The following is a 25,300-nucleotide window of genomic DNA, read 5'->3' as shown; positions in this document are numbered from 1 at the left end:
TTTTCCATTAATTAAATACGACTAATGAGAGTCCAGGCAGCAAATTCAGATGAACAGCTGGCTGTTAGAAACTTAGGATTGCTGTGCTCCTCTTGACATTGATGACTTAGCTACTGAGGGTTTGTCTTCTCAAGAAAATCATAGCACTGAATTCTGGAGCGACATTTAAATTGACATAACTTGAGCTTGTGCAAAAAGCTGCATGGATTTTTAGCCTGTGTGGTCAAAAACAGCTACGTGACTGGCTTTGGTGCTGTTGAGTTGTGGTTTGCCCTTAGCCCAGCCAACTTCACGTGAAATGTTAGATTAAGCTGCTGAGTAACTTTACACACTTGAACGTGATCAATCAACATCTGTGTTACTGACGGGCAGCTTCCTGAGTAGTCGCTGGGGCTCAAGTGGTTTTCAGTCATATCCTGAGTTTAGTTTATCCCACATGTACTGGAAAATCTCTTCTCTGAAATATTCCCTTCCTTATTATTGAAGGAAGTGACAATACAGCATTGTCTGAGGTTTTTCTAAATGTGGCTTTTCTTTTCTTTCTTTCTGCTAAACTGGTACAACTTCTGCATCTAGTCATGCCTGAATGCTCATCTGTCGATTTCCCTAGCTGAATAGAAAGACAAAGATTTGTTTAGCCATACAGAACAGAAGCTGATAGAAAGATACATGTGCAAAGATTCATGCTTAATTAAGTCAAGGGGAGGGACGACAATGGAGCTACGAAAGGCAGCTTTGCATCAGTCACCGAGTAGCACAGGGTCTGTTTGAAAGAGTTGTTGATATCAGTAGGTGTGCTGTATCTGCTCTGGGTTACATTAAACATAGCCATTTCACTGCCACCTCCTCAGCTCACCCACCGACCCCTTTGTTCCTGCAACCTGTTTGTCTTGTTATCTGCTGAAGTCCTAATCTCTGTCAAGCAGGAACTTGCTCTTATTAAATGTTTGTGCAATGTCCAGCACAGTGGAGTCTTGATCCTTCCTTGAAGTTTCTCCGTTCCGCTGTTGACAGAGAAACCAAACAGCAGCAATGTTGAAAATAAGCTTCTCTCTGGGCTAACAGTTTATCACATGTTCTTCACTGGGGGGAAAAAATCAACAGAAGAAACCAGCATTAAATGGCAAGACCTGACCGCGGATCTCTCAGTTCATTAACAGTAGTTCTTGAAATGTTTCAGTTCCCTCTTGGAAATGAACCTAATTCTGGCTTGCAGTTCTTCAGACATATTGACTTTGCAGGTTGTGCTGTGTATACAAGTATCTATTCAGATTTAGACGTCTTCTGTGAAATTAACATGTTTTTTTCTCCCTTTCAGTTGTTTTTGATGTGTACAGAGACAGCAGGGTAAGTGAATAATAGTGTGTATATAATTATTTATTCTGTGGAAACTCTTCCTGAAATGCTAGAGACAAACCAAACAATAGTTTCATCTTCCTAGAAGTGATCCTGACCAAAAAAAACCCCCAAACCCTCAAAAAACCCAAAAAACCCCCTACCTGAGGTTATCATTCTATTCCCGAGGTCTTTTCTGTGTTGGACACTGTCTACAGTAGGAGAATAATAGGATTAGGGGTATAAATATGTCTGTGCCAGTAATGTAATTATTTAGTAAATATTCTCCAGAGAAGCAGTTTGTCTTAAAGCACATAACTTTGGCTTCAGCTGCAGTTCTGTCAGTTCTGTGAATCTGCTGGAGGCAATTTAGTTTTCATTCTGACACAAGAGTCTTTACTGAAATAATATAGAATAGAATAGAATATTTCAGTTGGAAGGGACCTGCAATGATTATCTAGTCCAACTGCCTGACCAATTCAGGCCTGACTGAAAATTAAAGCATGTTATTGAGGGCATTGTCCAAATGCCTCTTAAACACTAACAGGCTTGGGCCATTTTCTTTTAAGATAGGTACTTAATCAACGTCATGCAGCATTACTAAATTGTTGTGGCGAAGCACTACCTGTTCCTGAGGTTCCCTCTGCTTAGTGCTTACTCTGGGTGCTTCTGCCAGAAATGTATCTGAACATTCAGCCGGAATGGCTGTGATATTTCAAAAAAATAAGTCAGAGGTGATATTTTGCTTACACAAATAAATGAGAGATTTGTACAAATAAATCATTCCTTGTGTGCTTCCCCCCCACACACCTGTGATGTTTTTTCCTATGATATCTGAAGTTATTGAAACTAATCCTTAATGTTTCTGTAGATTATCCATTTGATGTTGGAAAATGAGAACTTGTACTTCATATATGGAAGTCTAGGGTATAAAGGGATAGTTGTCAAAAGAGTACATGAATGGTCTGCGCAGTCTGTGACAGATGGAAGCTAATTTTTCCTTTTCAAACTGCTCCAGCTGTGGTTCTGAGCGCTCGGCAGATCAGAGCCCTGAACATCTAGATAGTGATGGAGTAGGGAGAAATGTCCCATCTGAACGTCAGGTGCCAGTATCAGCCTTAGTCACCTTGAGCTCTCCCTAGTGTCAGTGGAGAGAGGTAGCTCAGATGAACTGTGCTTGAAAGGCACACAGGTATTGTTTTAACAGCAGCCACAACCAAAAATGCTTTTTGTAGCCTTAAATCTCAAAACCTGACTTTGGGAATCATGTTAGTGCATGAGAAGTAATTATTTGTTTTAGCTTATTTTTTTTTCCAAATCCTAAACCAGAAATGAAAAAAAAATGGCTATATGGCTATATGCTTTTGCTGGATACATTTAGGAGTTTCACTGTTTGACTTGTTTACAGTTACGGGATTGGAAAAGGTCTTTATTTGAGTTGATTTGGGAGTATTTGTAGTAAGTCCTGATTCTGACTTTCAATGTTGCTGAAGTGTTTTGCGATTGTGTAATAGTAAATCATGCCATAGTTTGCATAACAGAAACAAAACAGGAATGTGTGTCCTGTGGAAAACAACTTTTGTGCTGTTACTCAGCACAACTTTTAACATAGGTACCTAAAATCAGGCTATGGGCTAAAAACAACTGACTGGTAATGAAAATTACCTGCCCAGGCTCAGATTCTCAGACTTGAGGATGCTGTCAGGCAAAATGAGGAGCAAGACTTAAGCATTCAACCAGGTTCTGCTGTTGGGTATTCTGCCTCACAGCTGTGGCGTGAAGACGGATTATTTAAGTAAAAGGCTTCAGCCTGTGTGATCTCAAATGAGCAGCGTTTCTTCACCTGTCAAGATAAAATATATCTGTTTGTAGATATCTCTCGGTGCCTTCTACCCTCAGGTCTTGTAAACTGCCAGGTAGCCCTTTGTGTGTCGGATCCTCCTTCTTTCATACATAGTTTTGTGGTTTGCAACTGTATTATTCATCGCTCCCTTTGTGTGTGAGTTATAGGCAGCAAAAGAATATTGAGTGTTGCCGAGTGTGATTAATTTCCAGAGCCCGTGCTCCTCACCAGGCTGTTGCATGGCAACCTCACCTACAGAATGAGAGAAATGTCCAGTGTCTGCTTATTTTAAATTCTTTCAACTCTAAATAATCAGCTTGGAGAAGCTTGTTCTCTGATATGGTTGTGAACAGGAGCAGCCCTCTCCCTGTGCTTGCTGTAGTTGCTTGGGAGACTGTACGGAGTAGGCTGCCACAAGTCCTGCTCGTGGAGTTGGAAGGTGGTGTAGAGGCAGCGATGGCCTGGTTGAGATCAAGCTTTTATGTGTCTGCTTTTCCTGTTGCGCTCTCTTCACCCAGCTTGTCTGAGCTAGTGCCTGACTTGGCAGACAAATCATCTTTTAAGGAAGAGACGCTGCCATAACGGTCTTCCAAGCTGGATGATCTGAAGACCTAGTCCTGAAGAGGTTATGTTGCAGGACTGGTAGCCTGTTTCCTTTGGATCTGCTTTTTTTTTTTTTTTTTTGCTGCTAGCAGTTCACAATAGTTGTGTGACAGCGGACAAGCCTGAGAATCAGCTCTGCTGTTGCTCTCTGCGTGTCTCCCAGGTGTTAGCAACTTGTAAGCATGTTAAAGACAAGTCACTGTGGTAAGACAAAGAAATGCAGTGAGTGGCTCCAGACCGCTGCTAGCTCGCAGCTGCTTTTGTCAACGTGCAAACTAGTGCTGGTGTCTGTGCCCTGTGAGCATTGTCACTGCGCATGACGGTGCAGCTGGAGTTAGGGAGATGTAACAGCTCGCTTTGCATTTTATCTAACTTTTAACTTCCTTTAAACAGTTTTTGTCATAGGCACTTCCTTTCAGCAGCATGCTGCTTAATGCTTTAGTAAAACAAAGCGTGAAGCTGACGTGATACCGTAAATCTATTGGTTCCTGGCTTAGGATGAGAAAAAAAATACTCTGTAATACAGGTTGGTGGTTTTTTTCCCTTCCAGATATGCACAACTTTGCTTTCCTGGCTCGTGCATTTCTGTGCTTTCATATGACAGATTACTAATACCAGAAGATGGCAGATGAATAGCTTTGCTATTCCTCTTTAGATACACAGCGCAAGTCATCTGAAACTACATTGAAATCATGACACTGCACGTAAGACTTGGAAGAGCATTTAATCTTAAGACAGTTTGGTTACTGACCCAGAGTTATACACGTTCCCTTTAATGAGCCCTGAAAAGGGATATTTAGTGTGTTTTCCCACTTCTCATCGATCTGCAGCTATCAGAGCTCAGTGCAGATTTAAGACCATCTCAAGGTGTTACAAATGGTGTACTGATGTCTGCAGGGAGGGAGAAATACTGCTGGGTGCTCATAAAAACCAGGTGTTACTTTCAGTAGTCTCAGAATCAATTTTCAGGTTTTTCCAGGGTACGTTTCTTCTGTAGAGAAATCATCCTGAGTTCCTGTGAAAAAGCTGAGTTTCGTGCATTTGGGGTGAGGAGGAGTCTCTGTGAAAGCCTTTCATAGGGAAGTCCTTTAGTAAGTGTAAACATTTCTGATGCAAGGGAAGATTCTCTGAGCTGCTGAACGAACTTTGGCAGCCACTGCTGCTGTCTGTGATGAAACTGGTTCATTAGCTTGTTTTTCTAGTGTGACAGAATGAATCTGAAATTACAGATTCCTCCTCCTGCTGCCTTGGAGCTAATGAGATGTCCCCATTAGCAAAAGTAAAACACCACTTATAATGAGAACTTGTAACTGCCTTTTGAAGAGGAACAGAGATGGGGAATGACAGCAGAGCTTGCCCCTGTTCGCTCTCTGCACCGATGGTGTCAACATCAGTGCAGAGGTGTTGCAGCTTAGCGGCGCAGACTTGCGCTTCTTCACCCCTGCTGAAACAAGTAAGAAACCACTCGGGTCTGGGTCCCCACAGTTTGCCGTTTGTTTTGTAGCTGCCTGTTTCCAGTACTGCCCTTGTGGTGTATTGGGCTTCTTAAAATTTGCTCTGCGAGAGCTCTCCCCCGTGGATCTGCCCCGAGAGACCTGTGAAAGCCTGCGTGCAGCCACAGGCTCACCGGTCGGGCTGCTGGCTCCGTTCCAAGCCCACCGGGGATGTCACTGGCTTCATCTGGGCTGGGGCTCCCCCCACCCGCACCAGTAGCAGACCAGCCAGCGCATTGCTGGTCTCTACTGTGCGGGTTTCCACGTGTTTCCTGTTCTGTAGTGTGTTAGTGCCTGTCGGGGTGGCTGAGGTGGGGTGGGTGGGAGAGGAAGTCCCCATGTCACTCTGCGACCGAAGGTTTCAAAAGCATCTCTGCAAGCTGGAAACCAGATGGCTGTAGTGCAAATCAAGGCAGGTATTTGCTCTTTGTATCAAGATCGGGAAGATCTTTTAAAGAAAGAAGATTCTTCAGGCATGAGGGAAAGAGAAAGCGAATTGTGTTTTTAGTAGCTACACAGTCTTCAGGTTTGATTTCCAATTCCAGCTGATCTTTAATAAACATGATAAAACCCTTCAGTCCTGCTTATGTCCATATTTGATAGATCTGATTTTTTTCCAGATGCAATACTTGTTTTGCAAATTCTTGCTGGTCATATTTCATTATAATTTATTGTAATGCTTTGTTTTATTAGAATAGATGATGCTTTCTTGGGTGAGAAAAGATGGCCCTGTGTTGGGGGCTGTGTCTTGAGATCACTCAAGGGACGCAAAGTATTTTTTCCTCTCGTGCCGATGTCTCTGTTACCTTTAGTATGTCGTGTTCATCTCTCTGCTTTCATTTTTCAGTTGTAAAACCGGCACGCTGTTGTGCATACTACCAGAGCTGTTTGGAACACAAGTGTATTAAAGATGAGGCAGGAGAAAGTAGTGAGGACTACTAGTGATGGCTGTATTAGAAATGCCTTGAAGTTATTCTGTATTTATCTATGTCTGTGCAACACCTTGCAGCTTTCATGATCTCCACTGGCATTTTGCAGACCCTACTCTGTACTTTTAGAGTCTCTCCTGAGAGCAAGGACAGCAATTCTTGTAGACTGCTGAATGTACAACAGTGCTGAGGTGGCTTTTGATGGAAAGCAAAATCCCTGTTTGGGTGGGGTTTTTTGGGTTTTTGTTTTGGTTTGTTTTCCCCATTGATTGTGTAAGCTGTCGGGGGAATCTTGGGGGGCCGTGGAGATTAGACAGAACTTTTGTGATCTCATCTGAGAGCAGCTTGCATGCAACTCAGTTCAGTTCATTTGAGCTCTGTCTGATCTTCTGTTTAAAGAAAAATAAATAAAATAAATTAGTAAGTCATAGCTTGCTGTGTTTTAGAACTGTGTCTAATGTAAAGGATGTTAGAATATTTTAAGTGCTTAAAACCAGGTGATTTCAATTTTGACGTCTTTATATCTGAAGACCAAGCATACTACAGTAATATGTGTGTATTCTGGATTTATTTTTTTTTTTTTTTATTTTTGATTCTGTAGCTTGTCTTAATTATTCTATTGTTCCATTGCAGGGCAAGATTTGGTTAATAGATTTTAACCCATTTGGTGAAGTAACAGACTCTCTGCTGTTTACATGGGAAGAACTGACCTCTGGAAAAAACTTGAAAGGAGACCAGGGTGAAGGGGAAGCAACAGAACAGGTACAGCCCTGCGCTGAGGGAGGCTGGCTAACAAATCCAGCAGCTGTTAAGGCCTTTTTTTTTTTTTCTTTCTTTGTTATAATCCAACTGTAATGGAAATCCCATTGATGTAAATGGGTGTCCTTAACTCATGAAATGTAAACTCTTTGTGAGTAGAATCTCCCTTATTAGACAGTAGTTAATCTCAACAAGTATCACATGTGAGTTTTAGATGCCTGCAAAGGTACTTTTAGTTCAAACAGTGCAAGCCCATACTGGAGCTTTGACCACATTGCAAAGAAGATGCCCTGAAACTTGCTTTTATGCAGTTTTGATGTGCTCTTTTCAATTTCTCTTAAAATCTGTTGCTTTTCTATTTAATCACTGAAAGTTCTGCTTTGTTCCTGGTATCTGTCTTACAGTTCCCAGAGCTCCAGATTAATGTTTGGAGGGAGGCAGAAAGAAGCTTAACTTCTGTCTCTTCCTCATATCGAATACCCTCAGGGAAGCCTTGTCCTCTGGTTGAACTCCCTGGACTTGCAGAGCAGGGCTTTTCTATCCCTCTTCCAAGCTGCATTGACTCTGTAAAAACAAATAACTTCCCGTTAATGCGGAGCAGGAGGACTATTCTTCATTTATCTGTACTCCATTTTTTTTTCTCACTGCATGCTTGAGACTGAGTGCTCGCATGTTAATGACTCCTTGGACAGCTGGGTAGAAGACAAAAAGTAGCATGCTACTTGATCTTGGGAAACACTGGATAGTTGTCTGAGGAGAGACGGATAGTCAGATAGCCTGGGCTTTTCTTTGTTTTCTAGCTGTTTAAAATGAAGGGTTTATTGAGCTGCTTGTTAACATTTGGGCATTGCTTTAGTTCTGTTCCATTTGCATAACGCATTGGAATACACCACGCTGCAGGCTATCACTCATGCCATTTTCTCTTTGTCTCACCGTGTGGCCGTTGCTGTGTGAAGACCTATTCAGTGAACCTTCCTGCTAAAAGCTACATCTTCTTGGTTAAAACACAGTCCCGATTCTTGAGCTGTCCATGGGACACATGAATTCTGGTTTGAGGATTTCTTCCTCTCAGCTCCAGATGCTTACACAGTTTTATCTGGTGTAAGCCTGGATGAAAAGTAGAATGACGTGCCTTCATGCCTCACCTTACATTTGATCACAGAATCTGGTGTGAAGTTACCAAACTTCTGTCTTTAAAATGAAGCTGCTTATTGCTGTACAGTGGGCAATTATGTTGCATGTCAGTGTGTTGAACTGAAAATTGTATCGAGTTACCCAAAACCTGTTGCTGCAGTGGAGTGTTCAGAGATATTTTATAGAGATATTTTTTCCTTCAGTAATTGAATTGGTTGGAAAGAATAGATCATAATTTCAGTAAGGTTACATTTGCAAGCATGGGTCTGAACAAGGCACCTGTAAAGACAGGTTTAGGGATTCTATCAGAAGGATTTTCTTTATCCACATATTTATGTAGATACTATTGCTCAAAGTTTCTCATAGCTCCATTATTACATTATTATAAGTGTGTGTGTGTATTAAATGTGTTAATAATTGATATATTGTAGAAACTTCAAAGTGAAGGAATTAATGTCTTTATTTGACTGTTATTAACATTTTAACTTTTGCTCTTAAGTGGGCAGTGTTTTTAATAAGAAAGCTACAATTTTTAGAAAGTTTAGTTGAATGAATGCCAGATAAACTCATTGGCAGAGTGGCTCAGACAATCTCATGGAGGACTTCAGGAAACATTGCTAGCTTTATTCCTGTGCCCTCTTCTTGTCTTATCCAATATCTTTTCCAAAGGACTATCCAGTTTTCCGCTGTACGAACAGTGAAGTTACTGTCCAGCCTAGTCCATACCTGAGTTACCGACTGCCGAAAGACTTTGTGGACCTTTCTACGGGAGAGGATGTTCACAAATTAATTGACTTCCTTAAACTGGTAAGAAGCAGTGAAAAAAAATGTCTGCCATTCCACCTTTGTGAAATGGCAACATCAAAGTGCCTGGAATTGTGCTTTTGTAGTTAACATAGGCTACATAATTACAGAAGTAGTAATGTATGAAGCTATCATACAATGTATTGTTGGGTTGATTTTTTTTTTTTTTTTTTTTTTTGAAGTGATGAAGAGCAAGCTTTCATACTGATCTCTCTTCAGTTAGTTAATTTTATCTTTACAGGAAGCAATGAATGTAGTTTGACAAATCTAGCTGAAGCACCTAGCTGTCTTCTTTCTTATTTACATTTAAATACAAATGCAGTAGAACTGGAAATGTGTTTTTTTGAATTGCTGAAGCTGATGCTTTTAAGAACTTCTTTGAAAGTTAGATAAGTATATTAGGAAAAAATGTTAAGCACTTATTCTCTTATTCTTTTTCAATACAATTTCCTTGTTCCTTTGATGAACGGTGACATGAAAACATGACATCTTAGTAAGCTAGGGAAGGAGGGCAGGTTGCCTTCATCTTGACCACTGCCTTCTGCCACCACCATCATGTTTTCTGGTTCTTGTATGTTCTCTTGGTTGACATATGGGGCAAATCTTGTTCTTTACTGGAAATAAAATCCTATAGTTTCAGATGAAGGAGAGGGTTGGTATTGCTCTGTTCCATTTGCTGGAAACATTATCTCTTACCATTGGAAAAACAGCTTAGAAATGCAGTCATTGTCTAATATCCGTTGTATCTGGGAAGACTTGTCGTGATTGACTAGTGCTCTGACTTCAGATAACTGTGTCCTAACGTTACGAATTCTCCCGTTCCATTGACAGAAACGAAATCAGCAGGATGATGACTGAGATACCAAGAAGCCGTACACTGAATTACAAGCAAGAAATGTGGCAAAAGCTGTATTTAGCATAACTGTTAAACTATGGACTTAAAGAAAACCTGCTTTCTATAGTCAATGAAAGAACTGAAGGGCCGTTCATCCTGTGTGTCTGCTGGTTTATGGAAAAGTGTAGAAAAGCTTTTTCAGGGAAACATGAAAGGTCAGGATAAGTTCTCATTGGATTCATTATACATGGTGCAAGCAAGCAACAATCTGAATGCAACTGAACAACTTCTTTCCCATCTCATAATGTGAAGATTGATGCCACTGAAGTATGCCATCGGACTCTTTCATGATAACTATGACAACGTTTAACGCTTGTGCATTTAAAACATCAAGCATTCTCTGAATTTAGGCAGTCTTGCTTAAAGTATAGTATAGTCACAAGGAAAGAAAGGCATGTATGTTTTTTTTCTCGACTGACCTTTGATAATTGTAAATTGACTTTGTTTTGGGAGCACTTCTCATCCTTCCTTTATGTAAAAAGAAAAAAAAAAAGAGAAGGGATTTTTTGTTTTGTTTTGTTATGAGGACTAATACTTCATTCCAGAGAACAGCGATAGCTATAGTAGACTATTTCAGGTTTAAAAATTTTGCATTTCAAGAATTTGAATTTCTGAATGCATTTCAAGTAAAGTAGTATTTTTCGTAGTAGTTAAAGCTATGAAATTTGTTAAACTTTGCCAAATTTCATTTTCATACTAAAGCTTTCATGAAACTTCTTTTTTAACATGATTACATACTAGGCAACGTCTGTGGCTTTAATAGGAATAGTTAAACAGAACATCAACTTTTAATTTTAAATATGGACTCAGTCTTGTTTCTTTTTAGCACATCTCTGAGTTTCTTAAAAAAATGATTACTCTTCCAGCTCTTAAAATTCTGTATTAATTTGGTACTTCTTCATGTTTTATGTGTAAAAGGATGCTTGGCTAAATTTGGGGAAACAGAAGCTCTTGTTACTGATTGCTGTTATTTGGGAGGTGGGGGGAGGACAGTTTCAGAAGAAGAACCAGCGAACCTTTGGATGGAGGTGTTGGCACGGCATCAGTAGTTTGTTAACAGTGTTCACAATTCCTGTTGAAAGGAAAGGACATTTGGAGGTGCTCATAGCCCCTGGAAACTGGTTCCTGTTTCAGACCAGTTGTGTGATACTTTGTGTGTGTATATAAAGCTGTTCATGTTTCTTTGCCTTGCTCTTGCTGTCAAATTGATACGGTGCTCGGTTACAATCTATTCTTAGATGTTAAATCTGAGCTTAGATGTTAAATTATTACTTAGTGTCTTCATTTAGTTTCAGTTTTGAATGAGTACTTACTCTAATAGTTAAAGATTATGCAGATTATGAAGCTGGTTCTACCAAATACATTGATGAAACATCACAGATTAAAGCTTGTGGAGCCTAAGAGTACAAGATATGCCCTACCCTAGAAGCAATGGAATCTCCTTCTCAATAGCTTTTTGCACACAGATTAGATGATCATTATCTCAGGGCTAGGCTATACTTAATCTTGCTGTACTGCAGGACTCTGTATGAGTTTTTCTCGCCCTTAGCAGAGGCATTATCTGAGTATAAATGTCTCTAAATCAGGTAGGAACTTCAAAATGTAAAAAAGTCAACAAAGCTTTCCTCTTTCTTTTAGAGTTTCTAGCCATAACTTAAAACTATTGTGATGATCTAGCTACACTTCCTTTACACAGATGACGCCCTGGAATTTCCAGCAGACTTATAAATGCTTCTGAAATATAGATTATTGGCTTTAAAAAATACCGAGTCTTGGTTTAAAGCTGTAAGACGGTTTCCTGCATCTTTTTTGTGGGCTCCACTAATTAATTTACCATTATCACAGTTTTGTGTGCAGGATATTCATCAGAACATATCCGAGGTCGGGACCAGTTTGATGGGACCCTGTGCACTGTAGAGTGTCCCTTTAGGGGAGCAGGCTGGAGCGGTAGCCGTTTACCAGTCCTTTGCTTCTTGGCGTTATTATTTGTGCTGAAAATGGCATCACCAAGTGAACTGAACGTAGTCAGTGCAGAGCCCTTAGATTTGCTGGCAGCTTTCATATGTCTGCAAGTGCTGCAGTTTGCTGTGGGTGCTCTGCGTTAATAGTTGAGCTCTTCTAGGACAAATCGCAGTGGAATCGGGCACAGGCCCAGCACCTGGCTCCCTCAACGGCTTTGCTTGTTGCTGGTCCTCTAGGTAAAGGACCACCATGATAACATGCCGTGCTGCTCGTGTCTCCTCTGCAGTGCCCTCTGGCACAGCTTACCCATCCGTCCCTCGTTGCTTCCGACAGCTGTGTGACATACTCAGAGACTTCTCCTTACAGTCGTATGCTCGGGGTAAGTGAACTCAAAGTTTGTTTTTCTCTCCCATGATTTGCTAACAGATGACCAGTCGGAGTTTAATGGACTGCACAGCCAAGCTATCAAACACCGATAACTAAATTTATTTCAGAGATGCAGGAACTTATGCTGCTTCCTGTGGTCTTAATGAAGAACCATAAAAGGTACCAGAGCAAAAATATTAGTCCCATGTTCAGGTCCTGATACAGAAAGACTCCCCGCTATAAAAATCTGTTCTGCGTAATCAGATTCCCCAAAGTATCATATCCTTACAATTTACATACATACTTTATATTTACTTTGCTGCTTTCTCCCAACTTCAAGTAACCAGATGTTGAATTTTTTTGTCTGCTAGATAGAAGAATTTTCATCCCATATGACCTTTTGATCTGTGAGGATAATTGACAAACGTATTCTTCTTGGGGAGGTGAGGAAGCTAATGTTGATACATTAAAAATGCTGCAGATCAGTTTTAAACTGAATACTGTATGACACTGTACAGAGGGATCTGGACAGACTGGATTCATGGGCTGAGGCCAACTGTATGAGGTTCAACAAGGCCAAGTGCCGGGTCCTGCACTTGAGTCACACCAACCCCATGCAATGCTACAGGCTTGGGGAGGAGTGGCTGGAAAGCTGCCCAGCAGAAAAGGACCTTGGGGTGGTGGTCAGCAGCCGGCTGAACATGAGCCAGCAGTGTGCCCAGGTGGCCAAGGAGGCCAACGGCATCCTGGCTTGGATCAGGAACAGTGTGGCCAGCAGGAGCAGGGAGGGGATCGTGTCCCTGTACTCAGCACTGGTGAGGCCGCACCTCGAGTGCTGTGTTCAGTTTTGGGCCCCTCACTACAAGAAGGACATTGAGGGGTTGGAGGGTGTCCAGAGAAGGGCAGCGAGGCTAGTGAGGGGTCTGGAGAACAAGTCCTGTGAGGAGCGGCTGAGGGAGCTGGGACTGTTTAGTGTGGAGAAGAGGAGGCTGAGGGGGGACCTTATTGCTCTCTACAACTGCCTGAAAGGAGGTTTGTAGTGAGGTGGCTGTTGGTCTCTTCTCCCAGGTAACTGGTGATAGGACGAGAGGCAATGGCCTCAAGTTGCATCAGGGGCGGTTTAGATTGGATATTGGGAAAAATTTCTTTCCTGAAAGAGTGGTCAGGCACTGGACCAGGCTGCCCAGGGAGGTGATGGAGTCCCCATCCCTGGAGGCGTTCGTAAAATGTGTAGATGTGGCACTTGGAGACATGGTTTAGCAGGCATGGTGGTGTTGGGTTGGTGGTTGGACTTGATGATCTTAGAGGTCTTTTCCAACCCTTATGATTCTATGATAATTCTATTTCAAGTCATCATAAAATCAGTTTCTGCCTCTAGCCATCATACAGAAATTTGAAAATCCAGAATTCCAATTGCTCGGGTCCTTGTTCATGTGATTCAATGATATGATCGCCATTTGCGGAGTAAGGGCTAACTGTATACTATATATTCTTAGTTATGTACTTAAAACATAAAACAAGGTATTTGTAATCTCACCTAGATGACAAACGTGAGGAGTTTTAGCGGGAGGTAGCGTTCAGTCATTATATACAGCTGATATGCTTGCCAAACTCTGAAGAAGCCTGGCTATATCTGATGGCTGAAGTGCAGTGAGGCTCAGTTCTTGGACTGCAGCTCTGCCAGGAGCGCCAAAGAGAAGTCTTTGTTGTTTCACAGCCAATGCTTGTGATATTTAATCTCCCAGATGGATAGAGGGGATCAGGATTCCAGTAACCCATAAGTAGTAGTTATTGACGTGTACTGGCTTAGTTCAGGATTTGGAATAATGCTGCTGTACTTCTGGGCTACAGACTGTCTGTCCTGCTTGTACTCCTTTGACTCTTCATTTTAGAGTGTTGTCCTCATCCTTCCTGACCCACCAATCTAGTATTTGGGTGAATGTTAGGATTAGGATATGCAGCAGCATGGACAGTACTGATCTGAATTTTGAAACCCTTCTCTGCCCACTTTTCCTCTCGCTTAGATTTATTTTTTTTTTTTTTTTTGAGTGATGCCCTATAGTGTCTGTAAAACTCTGCAAGTAGGGGAATAATAGCCAGCTCAGTCTCAATAAAATGAATACCACTTGTTGGATTCCGCTCACAGAGTATGGCTTGTTAAAATCCCAGGTGAATTGAAATGTCAGGTATCTGGTTCTTCTGCACCTGCCTGTTGCTGATGTCCAGGATGCAGTGCTGGCCGGAAAAAAAGTACCCGGTGAGATGTGGTTCAGATGCCCGGTAAGCGATACAGCCCATTAGACTAACCAGTGATGGTTTCAGGCTTTCAGGAGAGTGTTGTCAGGTAAAAGGATTCCAAAATAGATTACTGATAGCGTGGAGATGGGGGCTAGCATGGCACAAACCTGTGTAAAAATACTTCTGGTACCTTTGTGCACGACTGAGTGAGTTTAGCTTTCACAAACTGTCCCAAACCTGAAGCATCGAATAGCTGGAGAAGACCATGGGGTATCTGTCAGTGAGTGTAATTAGGCAAATCAGCTTGGCAGCTGGTAAATAATTTCAACCTTAGAAGCCAAGAGTATGCAATTTGGTTGTGTTTGGATAGCAAGTCTATCACTTCAAGAAATAACGAACTACAACACATGTCTTTAGCTCAGCGAAGGTGGGCCTTGGAGTGTGATACAGAAACAGACCATAGTGCTTTTGATTTGTGGTGGATACTTGCTGAGATTTAGAGGCTGAATAAATCTGTCTTAACAGAAGTTTGCCCGGATGTTGAACTAACAGTGTCTTTATTTCTGTTTGAATTTGATGACCTCTGAAAAGAGAAAGTTTCCAACTTGTGGTCATCCTGAAGTTGTACAGAATTAAAAGAAGACTTGTTGTCATAACTGGGATATTTTGTGCAGATCTGCACAATTCTCAAAGGTACGCAGTCCTTAAGCAGTAATGTGTGAGTACAGATTTTTATAGTAACAAAGCCATCACCACTGCAGTAAGGGACACACACACCCCTGCTATATTTCTGTGTGCAGACTATTGTAGCAGTGCACCCATGGGTACTGAGGGTGTTTTGACTGCTCTAAGGTCCTCTTAACAGCTGACCAGGCTTCTTGCAACGATGCATGTTGGCAGGTTGGTTGGCTGGTTAGTCAAAAATGCTGACTTCTCAGACCCTTTCTCCATGGAAGCATACTAGCTACAAATAAGCTTTCGGGAGAGGTTTGTGACTCCTAAACAGCATTTCTTGCCAAGAGAAAGAAAACAATCGATATTTGCTATTTCTAGTCTTTAGGGCTCAATTTCAGATGGTAGAGGGGCTTGGAATTTTGGCTTCTGTTTTAGCTTCTGCCGTTTAACTTTATGTCCTGACAGAGTGTTGCATTCCGTTGATGTGAATGAATTATGCATTGGAGCTGGGACTGTAAGAGACAGGAGAGAGAATGAAGCAAGGTGTGAAGCTAAAACATCTGCACGCTGGTGTGAGGAGTACACAGAAGGAACTCAATGTCTATATACGTCAAAAATGGTTGATGGGCATTGCAGGGACTTTGGGAGCAGAATTGCAGCACTTTGCCCAAAGAGACCTGTGGTTCAGAAAGGGCTGGAGGCATGACGCTGCACATCAGCAGTGTCCGTATTCCCAAAGCTTGGGCATCAGAATCGCAGAAGGGTCTGGATTGGAAGGGACCTTTTAAAGATCCCTTCCAGCCCGCCTGGGCAGGGGCATCTTTTGCTAGAGCAGGTTGGTCAAAGCCCCACCCAGCCTGACCTTGAACCCTTCCAGTGATGGGGCATCCATAACTTCCCTGGGCAAATTGTTCATGTGTCTCACCAGCTCCATCATGAAAAATTTCTTCCTTAATATCAATCTAAACTGACCCTCTTTCTGTTCAAAACTACTACCCTCTGTCCTGCCACTACAGGCCCTGCTAAAACGTTTGTCACATCTTTCTTGTAAGCCCCCTTTAAGTACTGAGAGGCTGCAATAAGGTCTCACCGGAGCCTTCTCTTCTCCAGGCTGAACCGGCCCAACTCTCTCAGCCTTTCCTCACAGCAGAGGTGCTCCAGCTCTCAGATCGTTTTTGTGGCCTCCTCTGGCCCCGCTCCAACAGCTCCAGGTCTGTCCTGTGCTGGGGGCTCCAGAGCTGGATGCAGGACTCCCGGTGGGGTCTCACCAGAGCGGAGCAGAGAGGCCCCTCTGTAACCCTGCTGCCCACGCTGCTGGGGATGCAGCCCAGGGGGGTTCATCTGCCAGTATCCCAGAATTATGAAGTCTGCTGGAAAGGGAAGGTATTTGCTGCTTGGATATCTTTTGGGAAAGTAACATGGGGAGACTTGCAAAGACAGAGTTAATGTTTTTTTCCAGAGGACAGAGTTTCTATTTCAGAATGCACAGCATAATATTCTAGAATTGGCCGTTCTGAATTACGGTCAGGCTTATTAGAAGTGGTTAAAAATCTTAAAGTCAGAGGTAATTCAGGTGAAAGTGGCTGTGGAGTTGGCATTTGGTGCTCTTGAGAAAGCAGGGAGATGAGAAAAGCAGAATAAGAACCTCAAAAGTGAGTTTCGGTAAGTGTGGATGTTTGTGCCCGAGTCCATTTGCGAGGTGATGGGGGGGATAACTGAAGAGTGGCGCTTTTTTTAATGGCCCAGTAGCAATCTCCTAATGTGAAGGAAAAATGGCGTGGCAAGGACTTGCAAGGATCAATCAAACTGAAACTGCAGAAGCTGGAAGGAAAGGCACATGATTAAGTGTGAAAAGCTGAGAGGATGGAGAAAAAACGATGGATGATTCAGAGAAAACTGATGCATTTAATGTTTTCTTTGCCTCACTATATCCTTTTTACAAGCAGAAGAAGGAAATGAACTAAATTATCACAATGTAGCAGAAAAATTGCCCTTGGAATAGTTATAGGTATGTAGCCAGAGAGGGTATTTTGAGTGAGAGCGCTATACATTTTATTGTAGGGCCTGTATTTTTCCGTAACTTCATTAATGACTGGAGCGGTGAAATAAATAGCCCGTATAAAAGTCTGCGGTTGTCACTGACTTGAGAATACACGCAGGCACTTTCCAGGGCTGTATCAGAATGTGAAATGGCTGTAATACACAGGAAAAATGGCCTGAAATAACAAGAAGAAATTTGATAAAGGCGAGTGCAAAGTGCTGTAGTTAGAAGGAGAAATCAGACATTCAAGTACAAAGTGGGGAAAGATCTGGCAGAGCAGCAGTGCGGTGAGAGTGGATAAGTTGCAGCAGAGACCATTAAAGGCAAGGCGATAATAAGCCGCTGGGGGAAGAAAAAGGCAGGTGTCATACTGGGCTAGCAGGAGAGAGGGATGGAAGAAACGAGAGAGATTATTTTGCTTGATGTGGGGATGGTGTACTGCGATGTGTCATTTTAGGCACAATATTGCAAGAAATACGTTGGTCATTGGAGAGCGGCCAAAGACTGAATCATAGAATATCTCAAGTTAGAAGGGGCCCATAAGGATCATCGAGTCCAACTCCCTGCTCCTCGCAGGACTAGCTAAAACTAAACCAGCTAAAACTAAACCATCTGGCTAAGAGCATTGCACAAACCCTCCTGGAACTCTGACAGGCTTGGTGCCGTGACCTTTTCTTAATGTCCAATCTGAACTTCTCCTGAAGCAGACTCATTCCACTTCCTGGTGTCCTGTGACTGGTCATTAGAGAGGAGATCAGCATCTTTCCTTCTACTGCCCCTCTCGAGGAAGACTGTGATGAGGGCACCCCTCAGCCTTCTCTTCTCCACGCTGAACAAACCAACTGACCTTAGCTGCTCCTTGTAAGTCTTACCCTCAAGACCTTTCACCATCTTGGTTGCCCTCCTCTGGACACACTCTGATAGTTTGATGTCCTCCTTATATTGAGGCCCCTAAAACCACCCAGAGAACTCAAGGTGGGGCTGCACCAGTGCAGTGCAGAGTGGGACAATCACCTCCCTAGATGGTCTGGCAAAGCTGTGCTTGATGCACCACAGGGCATGGCTGGACCTTTGGGTTTCCACAGCACACTGTTAACTCATACTCAACTTGCCATGGTTATATACATTGATGAGATTCCCCCCCTGAGCCTTCTCTAGGTGAAACAGTCCCAGCTCTCTCTGCCTTTCCTCACAGGAGAGATGCTCCAGTCTCAGACAGACTTCTCCAAGGGACATCCCAGAGGTAGAAAACTACTGCAGTCACGGAACATGTTTTTCTAACTTCAGTGGATGGTAGGCTCTAAGCCCAGAAGGAACAGCTTGGCCTACCACACCATCTTTGAAGTCCAGTGCAAGGCAGAAGGCAGCAAAGGGGCTGGCCTGCCTTCTCAGCATGGCTTTTCCAAGTTATTGCCCGCTGCTCTTGCAGCGGAAAAATGCCACTTATGTCTTGGGCGTGGGGTCAGGAACGCACCGAGAGCTGCCTCTGGCACCTCATTCTGCATTTCTTCCCACCCAGGTCTGCTTAGGCACCTGCATGGTGCAGCAGGGGGGTGGGCAAAGCCCTGCTGCACAGCATGTACCTGCCCCCCTTTCTCCTCCATGCTCCCACCTCTGCCCTGAGATGCTCCCCTCCTGTGCCACTCGCAGCTTGTGGGGGAGTAGAGAGGGAACCAAGAAGGAGGCATCCCCACAACTTCTCCGTCCTGGTGAACTGAAGATGGTGTTTATGCAGAGGGGACAACAGGGAGCCCCCATGAAAGGCTTTCATGCCATCTTTGCTGCTTGGTGCAGGGTGACAGCTGGTAAAGTGGCTGGCCTGTCTTCTCAGGCTGACTTTTCTTCCCAAGGACCGAGGTCTTCAATTCAGTAGCACGTGCTGTGATCTGTTTCTTGAAGCATTGCAGTGAAGAGCAGCAGCTCTCCCCGCACCAGAGGCTGGCTGCCCTCTCCTGCAGAAGCCCAGGCCATGGCCACTGCTCGGGAATGTGACTCTGAAGAGGTGCGAGGCAGGAGAGGGTGCTTCCCACACTCTCTGGTCCAGCCGCTAAGCTTTATGAACAGGATGAGTCAAGCAGGAGATGACCACAAGGACTTCTTCTCACAGCAAGAATTTGGATGGTGTCCTCAGCTCACAGGAGCCCTGGGGAGGGAGCGTGCCTTGCGGGGGAATGCCTGAGAGCCCTGTGCTGAAGGGGGTCTGCCTTGGTCCTAGGGGAAGGGCTCCGCTGGGCTCCTCCAGGCTGAGCATTGCTGAGTTGCTGGAGCATGTCCAGAGAAGGGCAGCGAGGCTGGTGAGGGGTCTAGAGAACAAGTCTGATGAGGAGCGGCTGAGGGAGCTGGGGCTGTTTAGTCTGGAGAAGAGGAGGCTGAGGGGTGGACCTTATTGCTCTCTACAACTACCTGAAGGGAGGTTGTAGTGAGGTGGGTGTTGGTCTCTTCTCCCAAGTAACAAGTGATAGGATGAGCGGCAATGGCCTCAAGTTGTGTCAGGGGAGATTTAGATTGGATATTAGGAAAAATTTCTTTACTGAAAGAATTGTAAAGTGTTGGAGCAGGCTGCCCAGCGAAGTGGTGGAGGCCCTGGTAGGAGTGACCACTCCATGGGGCCGGCAGGCAGGTCTTGCTCACATGCTCAGGAAACAGTCGGTTGCCAGCTCTGGGGTCAGGAAAGATTTTTTTCCCCTGGGGCAGGTTGGCACTGGTCCCCGAGTTTTTTTTTTTTCCTTCCTTCCTCTGCAGCATAGAGCAGAGTCCCTTGCCAGGTCTCCTCTGGGCCATTTTGGATAGGTTCCTGCCGGCTGCTCTTGCAGCAATTAGATGCTTCTTTCTCAGCATGAAGATGCCATGGGTGCCCTGGTCTGGAGTTAGGAAGGAATTTTTTTCCCCTAGGACAGATTGCCACTGGTCCTCAGAGGGATTTTGCCTTACTTAGCCACCTTAAGCACTTTTGGTTAATTAACTGCCTGCTGCTCTTATAGCGTGACGATGCCACTTGTCCCCTGGGTCTAGGGTCAGGAAGGACTTTTTCTTGCCATGGGTTTTTTGCCTTCCTTGGCCACATTTAGCACAGCCCCTTGCCAGGGCTTGTCTGGGACATTTTGGCTAAGTGCCTGCCCACTGTTCTTGCAGCACGAAGACACCATGAGTGCCCTGGATCCCCTGGAGCTGCCCCTTTGTATCTGTCTCTGCATTCAAGAAAAGTGGAGTTTTCTCCTTAATCCGTGTTCGTGTCGTGTTGTGTTGGTCTTGGCCCAGGAGCCCTGTGCTGGGAGGGCTGGGGAGTTGCCCAGACCTAACCTGGGTCAAGATGTCTCAGCAGCCAGAGTGCAAGGCATGTTCAGCTGCTGCCTCCTGGCTGCTCAAGCTCAGCCTCAGGAACGCACTAAGAACTGCCTTTAAATGAATAGTTTAAGGGACAGTTCGTTGTTACCACAAGAGAACATGATTCATTATAAAAATCTGAATCCGTCAGTATGGGTGAAGATGCCGAGCTCTGTGTTGTTTCTAAATAAATCAGCTAATACATAGCAAAGATGAGCAGGGAGAGACCTCAAAGGAAAAAGTATTCTAATCCCAGCCCTAAGGCAAGCGACAAGGGGAGTCTGGGGAACCTACAGGAATAATACTGCTTATGCTCAGACTTATTTAAGACCCTTCCTCACCCTCCTTCAAGATGTGGTGAAAATTGCTGCCTTATCCAGTGAGACAACCTTTCCTCAAATTTCTGATCTCTTCTGTGCCTGCCACGTGCCCTTTCAAAGTCGTGTCCATGTTTGATTTCACTGATTTCAGGTGGAAACCCTCGGGGTTTTCCTATGTGCAGATGGTTACCGCCATCTCTTTTGGGGTCACAGTGGTCTGCGGGGATGAAGAGGAGGGGGAATCCAGCTCCAGCACTGGGCTTGGATTTGGGTTTTCTCCCTTTTCCAGGAGGTGATGATCCACACCAAGTATTGAAGTCAGCTAGAATCCGGGAATAGCAGTTAGTCTCTCATAGAAACTATTTGATTGGCATCATAGAGCTGCAAAAAGACCCAGTGGGCTTGATGATAGATTTTTATTGCCCAGAGATAACGTTTTTTTCTCTAATCTCACAGCAAGGGGAAGAAAACTCATCTGGTATCTGTTGTACTCGCCTGCATCTGGGAAAGGGATAGCAGATCTTTTGAGGAGGGGATGCAGAATGGGATCAGACGCGTAAAAAGGAAGAAAGCATCGTGTTGGAAATCCTCTGTCTCAGAGGGTTTACCTTGCAGCATTTGGTGCTCTTTGGAGTCTGAATGCCCTTAGCAAGGAACTAAAAAAAAGGCACTAACATTATTTGCTGGTAATTTTGAATTATAGAAAATCATGTGTGATGATAATGCTCTGTGCGTGTTTATTGTTCAGCCTCTTTCCTTATCTACTAGCCATTTTAAACTTCATTTGATCAAGAACTTTCTTAAAAATTTTAAATATCATGAAAATAGGCAACTAGATGGAGAAAGGCAAGAGGGAGATGCTGTGGAAGCCCCCTCCTGAAGGAAAGGCTGCAGTAGGGGTTTCTCTAACAGTCCATAGTGAATCGATGAGAAAAACCTATCAGAAATACCCTGAGGGCAGGAAAACCTTCAGCGGGAGTTTCCTTTATCAGTTGCTGTAGAAACAGACCCCAGCACCTCGGTCTGCACAAGCCTTGCCTACGTTCTGCTACCGAGCAGCTAAACTTCGAATGAGTTTGAGTCAGAAATGTGAGACTGTCGAAGAACTTTGGTTTAATCTGGACACTTTGGACTTGCTTTTGATGACCCTTTTCCATAAAGACGACTTGAAAATTAGTGCTAATGAGTGTTAATTGCTGCTTTTTCGCTCTACATGGCTCTAGGCAGTGATTGATGACTCCTTCCCTCTCAGAGCACATGAGATTTATTTATTGGATTAGCCATTAGGAAAGCAGTGTGGAGCTCTAAATAAAATACCTGACATCTTAAATACCTTGGCAATCAGTAAGTGAACCACCCTTTACTTCTTGCTCCAAAGATCATACTCAGTGCTTTGCCTGGATTTCTTCCCTGTGCTTCAGGGAGAAGGACCTTTTCTATAAGCCCAATAACATCTGAGCCCCTCACTGTACGCAACCTCCACCGTGTGAACTCGGGGGAGAAAGCAGAGTACTGCCCGAGGATGGCGGCTGCTCCACGCTGGGCTCTCAGGGTGGAGCACAGAAACGGGTGTGTAGTGTTTGGGCATCTCGTTCTCATTTTGCTTATTCAGCCTGAGATTCTTCTAGGTATGGAAACAGTTACTCCACTTGATGTTAATTTCCTAAGTGAAAAATTATCTGCTTCTCTTCAATATGGACATATAATTTCTTAACTTCAATTATGTTGTTTTAATACATATAGCAAAGATAATTCTCCTTAATTATTACCTTCAGCACATGGCTGCAGATGCTGTTTACATAGGGGTTTTTTTTCAGTAGAAAATCTGCATTAGTCCTAAATATTGAAGTGTTTTTCATTATCGAGGGTGCTAATAAGTTATTCAGCCTACAGCTTTCATGTGTCAGGAGATAAGGGCTGTAGTGACTTCGTGGATACAAAGCCCTTTTTAAAATCAACATAGGGGAAAAACAGGACCCAACCCTGAAATAATTTAACTGGAGTCGTTCCAGACACCTGCAACTGCCACGTGTAACCATCAGTCTTGCAGTTGACATTTATAGCTAGAGAAATAGGTTTCTGTTTGGAATGGCATTAATCAGCTGCAGGAAACCTTTGAAGCCGGAGAACAGCGTTGTGTGCTGCCACCGGTGATGCGTTTTCTGCTGAGGTTTCTTCAACAAGCACTTCTGGCTGCAAGAGGTCTTCCCTGGGCAGGATGTTCTTCCTCATGCTCTGTGCCCACCGTAGGGATGTCCTTCAGCAGCAGGAACCTCCCCAGGTGGTCTTCTCCATCCATCTTGAGGCTGGAAGGAAAGCAGGGAATGGAAGGAGGCATGTTGGTAGGATGGGTATGTTATGCTGAGATTCAGGTCTCCGGTCTAAAAAGGCTGCTGTAAAACAAGGGAAAACCGTGACTTTCAGCCTTGCTCAGTTGGCAGAAGCTTGTCCAGTAGAAGTGCAGAAGCTCAGGTGGGAAATCTGTGCTGCTTGCCTTATTCGCCTCTTACAGGCACCAAAATATGCACCCAGGACCTCCAGGGACTCCGTGGTGATGGGCTGAAAACCACAGCGGTAGCCAAGGAGGAGGAGGTCTTCCCCAGTGGGATATTCCTTTGTAGCTCACTCTTCTCTCCTGCTATAGCCCATTTTGGGAGTCAGGACTTCCAGCAAACGCCTCGCACCCACAGCACCCCAAGCTGCTCAGGGAGAGGATATTTGTGGGGAAGAACTGCGGGACCGAGCATCCCCTGTGGAAAAAGGACCAGAGGGAGCTGAAGCAGAGGCTAAAACAAAGAAGCGCAATAAGTAAAGTAAAACAAAGTCTGGTTTCCAAAGGCTTCCCATCCCCTGTGTCTACACAGGCTCGCCTGCATTAAGCTCATGTCCCTCCTGTGTGCCCTCTTTGTCGTCAGGCTTCTCTCTTGTGTTCCTCAGCCACGGGCAAGGCAAGACACAACCTCCCAGGGGTAGTTTTGAGTGGTGCCTGGGCTCACAGCTCATGGGCTATCTGGTCAGCCAGAAGGACAAACAGAGCAGATGTCACCCTTACGCTGTTTCTTATTAAGGAAGGCACTAATTTCAAACTCTCCTTTTCCTCTGCCCAACCATTGTTTTTAACAAAACATGCAGCTCTTTCATATCTTTGATTTTTAGCTGTCAAAGTTGGTGGAAATTGGCCACCGGACTTCTTGTGGTGATGAAGATGAAGAGACAGAGCAATGACAAAATCCCTGCACCTGAAGGAAGCCAAGCTAAACCATGGGATGAGTTTTGCATCTCAACATCTGTGCACATCTTTCTTCCATCCCTGGCTCCTGCTGGAGTCACATCCATCAAGCTGCCCACAGCCCTGCTTGCAGGGAGGCTGTGCTGGGCCCGTAATATTTCACAACGTTTTCCATGAGCCTCCAACAGCTTGTTAAACAAGATAATCCCGGCTGCGTATTTCCTACAAATGTTTCCATTCGTAGATTCAGCACTTGTTTCTCCTAATTATAGGCAATGCTCCCAATTCAGATATGTTTTGTCATCAATAAAGTGAAGAGCATCTTTAAATTAAACTAATTAATAAGAAACACAAAAGACATGAGATAGTAACTCACCTGATAACTTTAGGAAGTTGTTTTACAGCTCTAATTAAAGTACAATTTATAGAATTTAGGTCCTAGCCTGTGCTTATTTTCTTCCTGTTTGATGATTTTTATTGCAACATCATTCAGGTCCACTTAAAAAAAAATAAATATCATTTTTAGGCAAATATTTACCAAAGAGCATCTTTTGGCAAAGGTAAATATAATGATTTTGGGGAAAATTAAGACAATTATTTAGGATTCCCAGTGACTTAACACTGAATTTTGTCTAATGTAAGATTTCAGTAAGTTCTATGAGCTTGAAATTCAAATATTATTAGGTTTGAGAAGGACTGTACAGGAGGACTAGAAAATGAGGGGCAGAAAATGACTAGCATGGAATACAGGGGTAAAAATGGAGAGTGGAACAGAAGAGAGACTGTTACCTTGATCTAACAAATATTTACATGTGGGTTAACCCTGCTCAGGATTTCCACTGAACTGGATCCTGTTGTAGACAATGACACCGTGCTCTGTGCAGTGGTGAGTTTGTACGTATTGAGCTGAGCCTTTCTAACAGTGACACTCTTTGCAAGTCAAATACATACTTAAGTATTCCAAGTCTGGTACTTTGAAATAAAAAAATTAAAAAGGAAGCATAAAATATGCCTTATTGCCTATATACTTCTAATTATGTATCTTTAGGGTAGTGTAAGGTGACTCTTTGTTCCAGCTTGAGTGTTTTAGCTGTGCTTTGGGTATGTGGGTGGAGATGCTTTATGAATGTGTGTTTAGCTTTGTGCGCAGTTATGCAAGAGCATGTTTCTTAAATAGAGGAATCCCAGGAAAACCAGAGAGACTGCAGCCCCCCCACCCTGGAGCACCCAAAACCTCCGCAGAAACTTCACACCTTCTCCAAGATTCAGCCCCAAGGGAGAATGAGGAGAATGGAGCAAATTCACATGGTACCGTGCTACGTGGTGTTAATGGAAGTTGCAGTAGTCTGT

At 43.7% G+C, this 25,300-nt stretch overlaps 1 protein-coding gene across 1 annotated transcript in view; it reads left to right on the top strand.

Moving 5' to 3' along the window:
* Positions 1 to 10,977, top strand: part of CDC123 (cell division cycle 123) — a 34,853-nt gene extending 23,876 nt beyond the window's left edge. The window contains exons 10-13 of the mRNA XM_075428998.1: positions 1,319 to 1,347; positions 6,837 to 6,965; positions 8,766 to 8,903; positions 9,732 to 10,977. Of these exons, the coding sequence (XP_075285113.1) occupies positions 1,319 to 1,347; positions 6,837 to 6,965; positions 8,766 to 8,903; positions 9,732 to 9,758 (323 nt within the window). The 3' untranslated portion in view covers positions 9,759 to 10,977. The remainder of the gene's footprint in view (positions 1 to 1,318; positions 1,348 to 6,836; positions 6,966 to 8,765; positions 8,904 to 9,731) is intronic.
* Positions 10,978 to 25,300: the final 14,323 nt, after the last annotated feature.

This window comes from Opisthocomus hoazin, chromosome 8 (assembly GCF_030867145.1).
Source record: "Opisthocomus hoazin isolate bOpiHoa1 chromosome 8, bOpiHoa1.hap1, whole genome shotgun sequence".
NCBI lineage: Eukaryota > Metazoa > Chordata > Aves > Opisthocomiformes > Opisthocomidae > Opisthocomus > Opisthocomus hoazin.
Note: the sequence above shows the minus strand (reverse complement) of the source record. Positions and strands in the feature narration are given on the sequence as shown.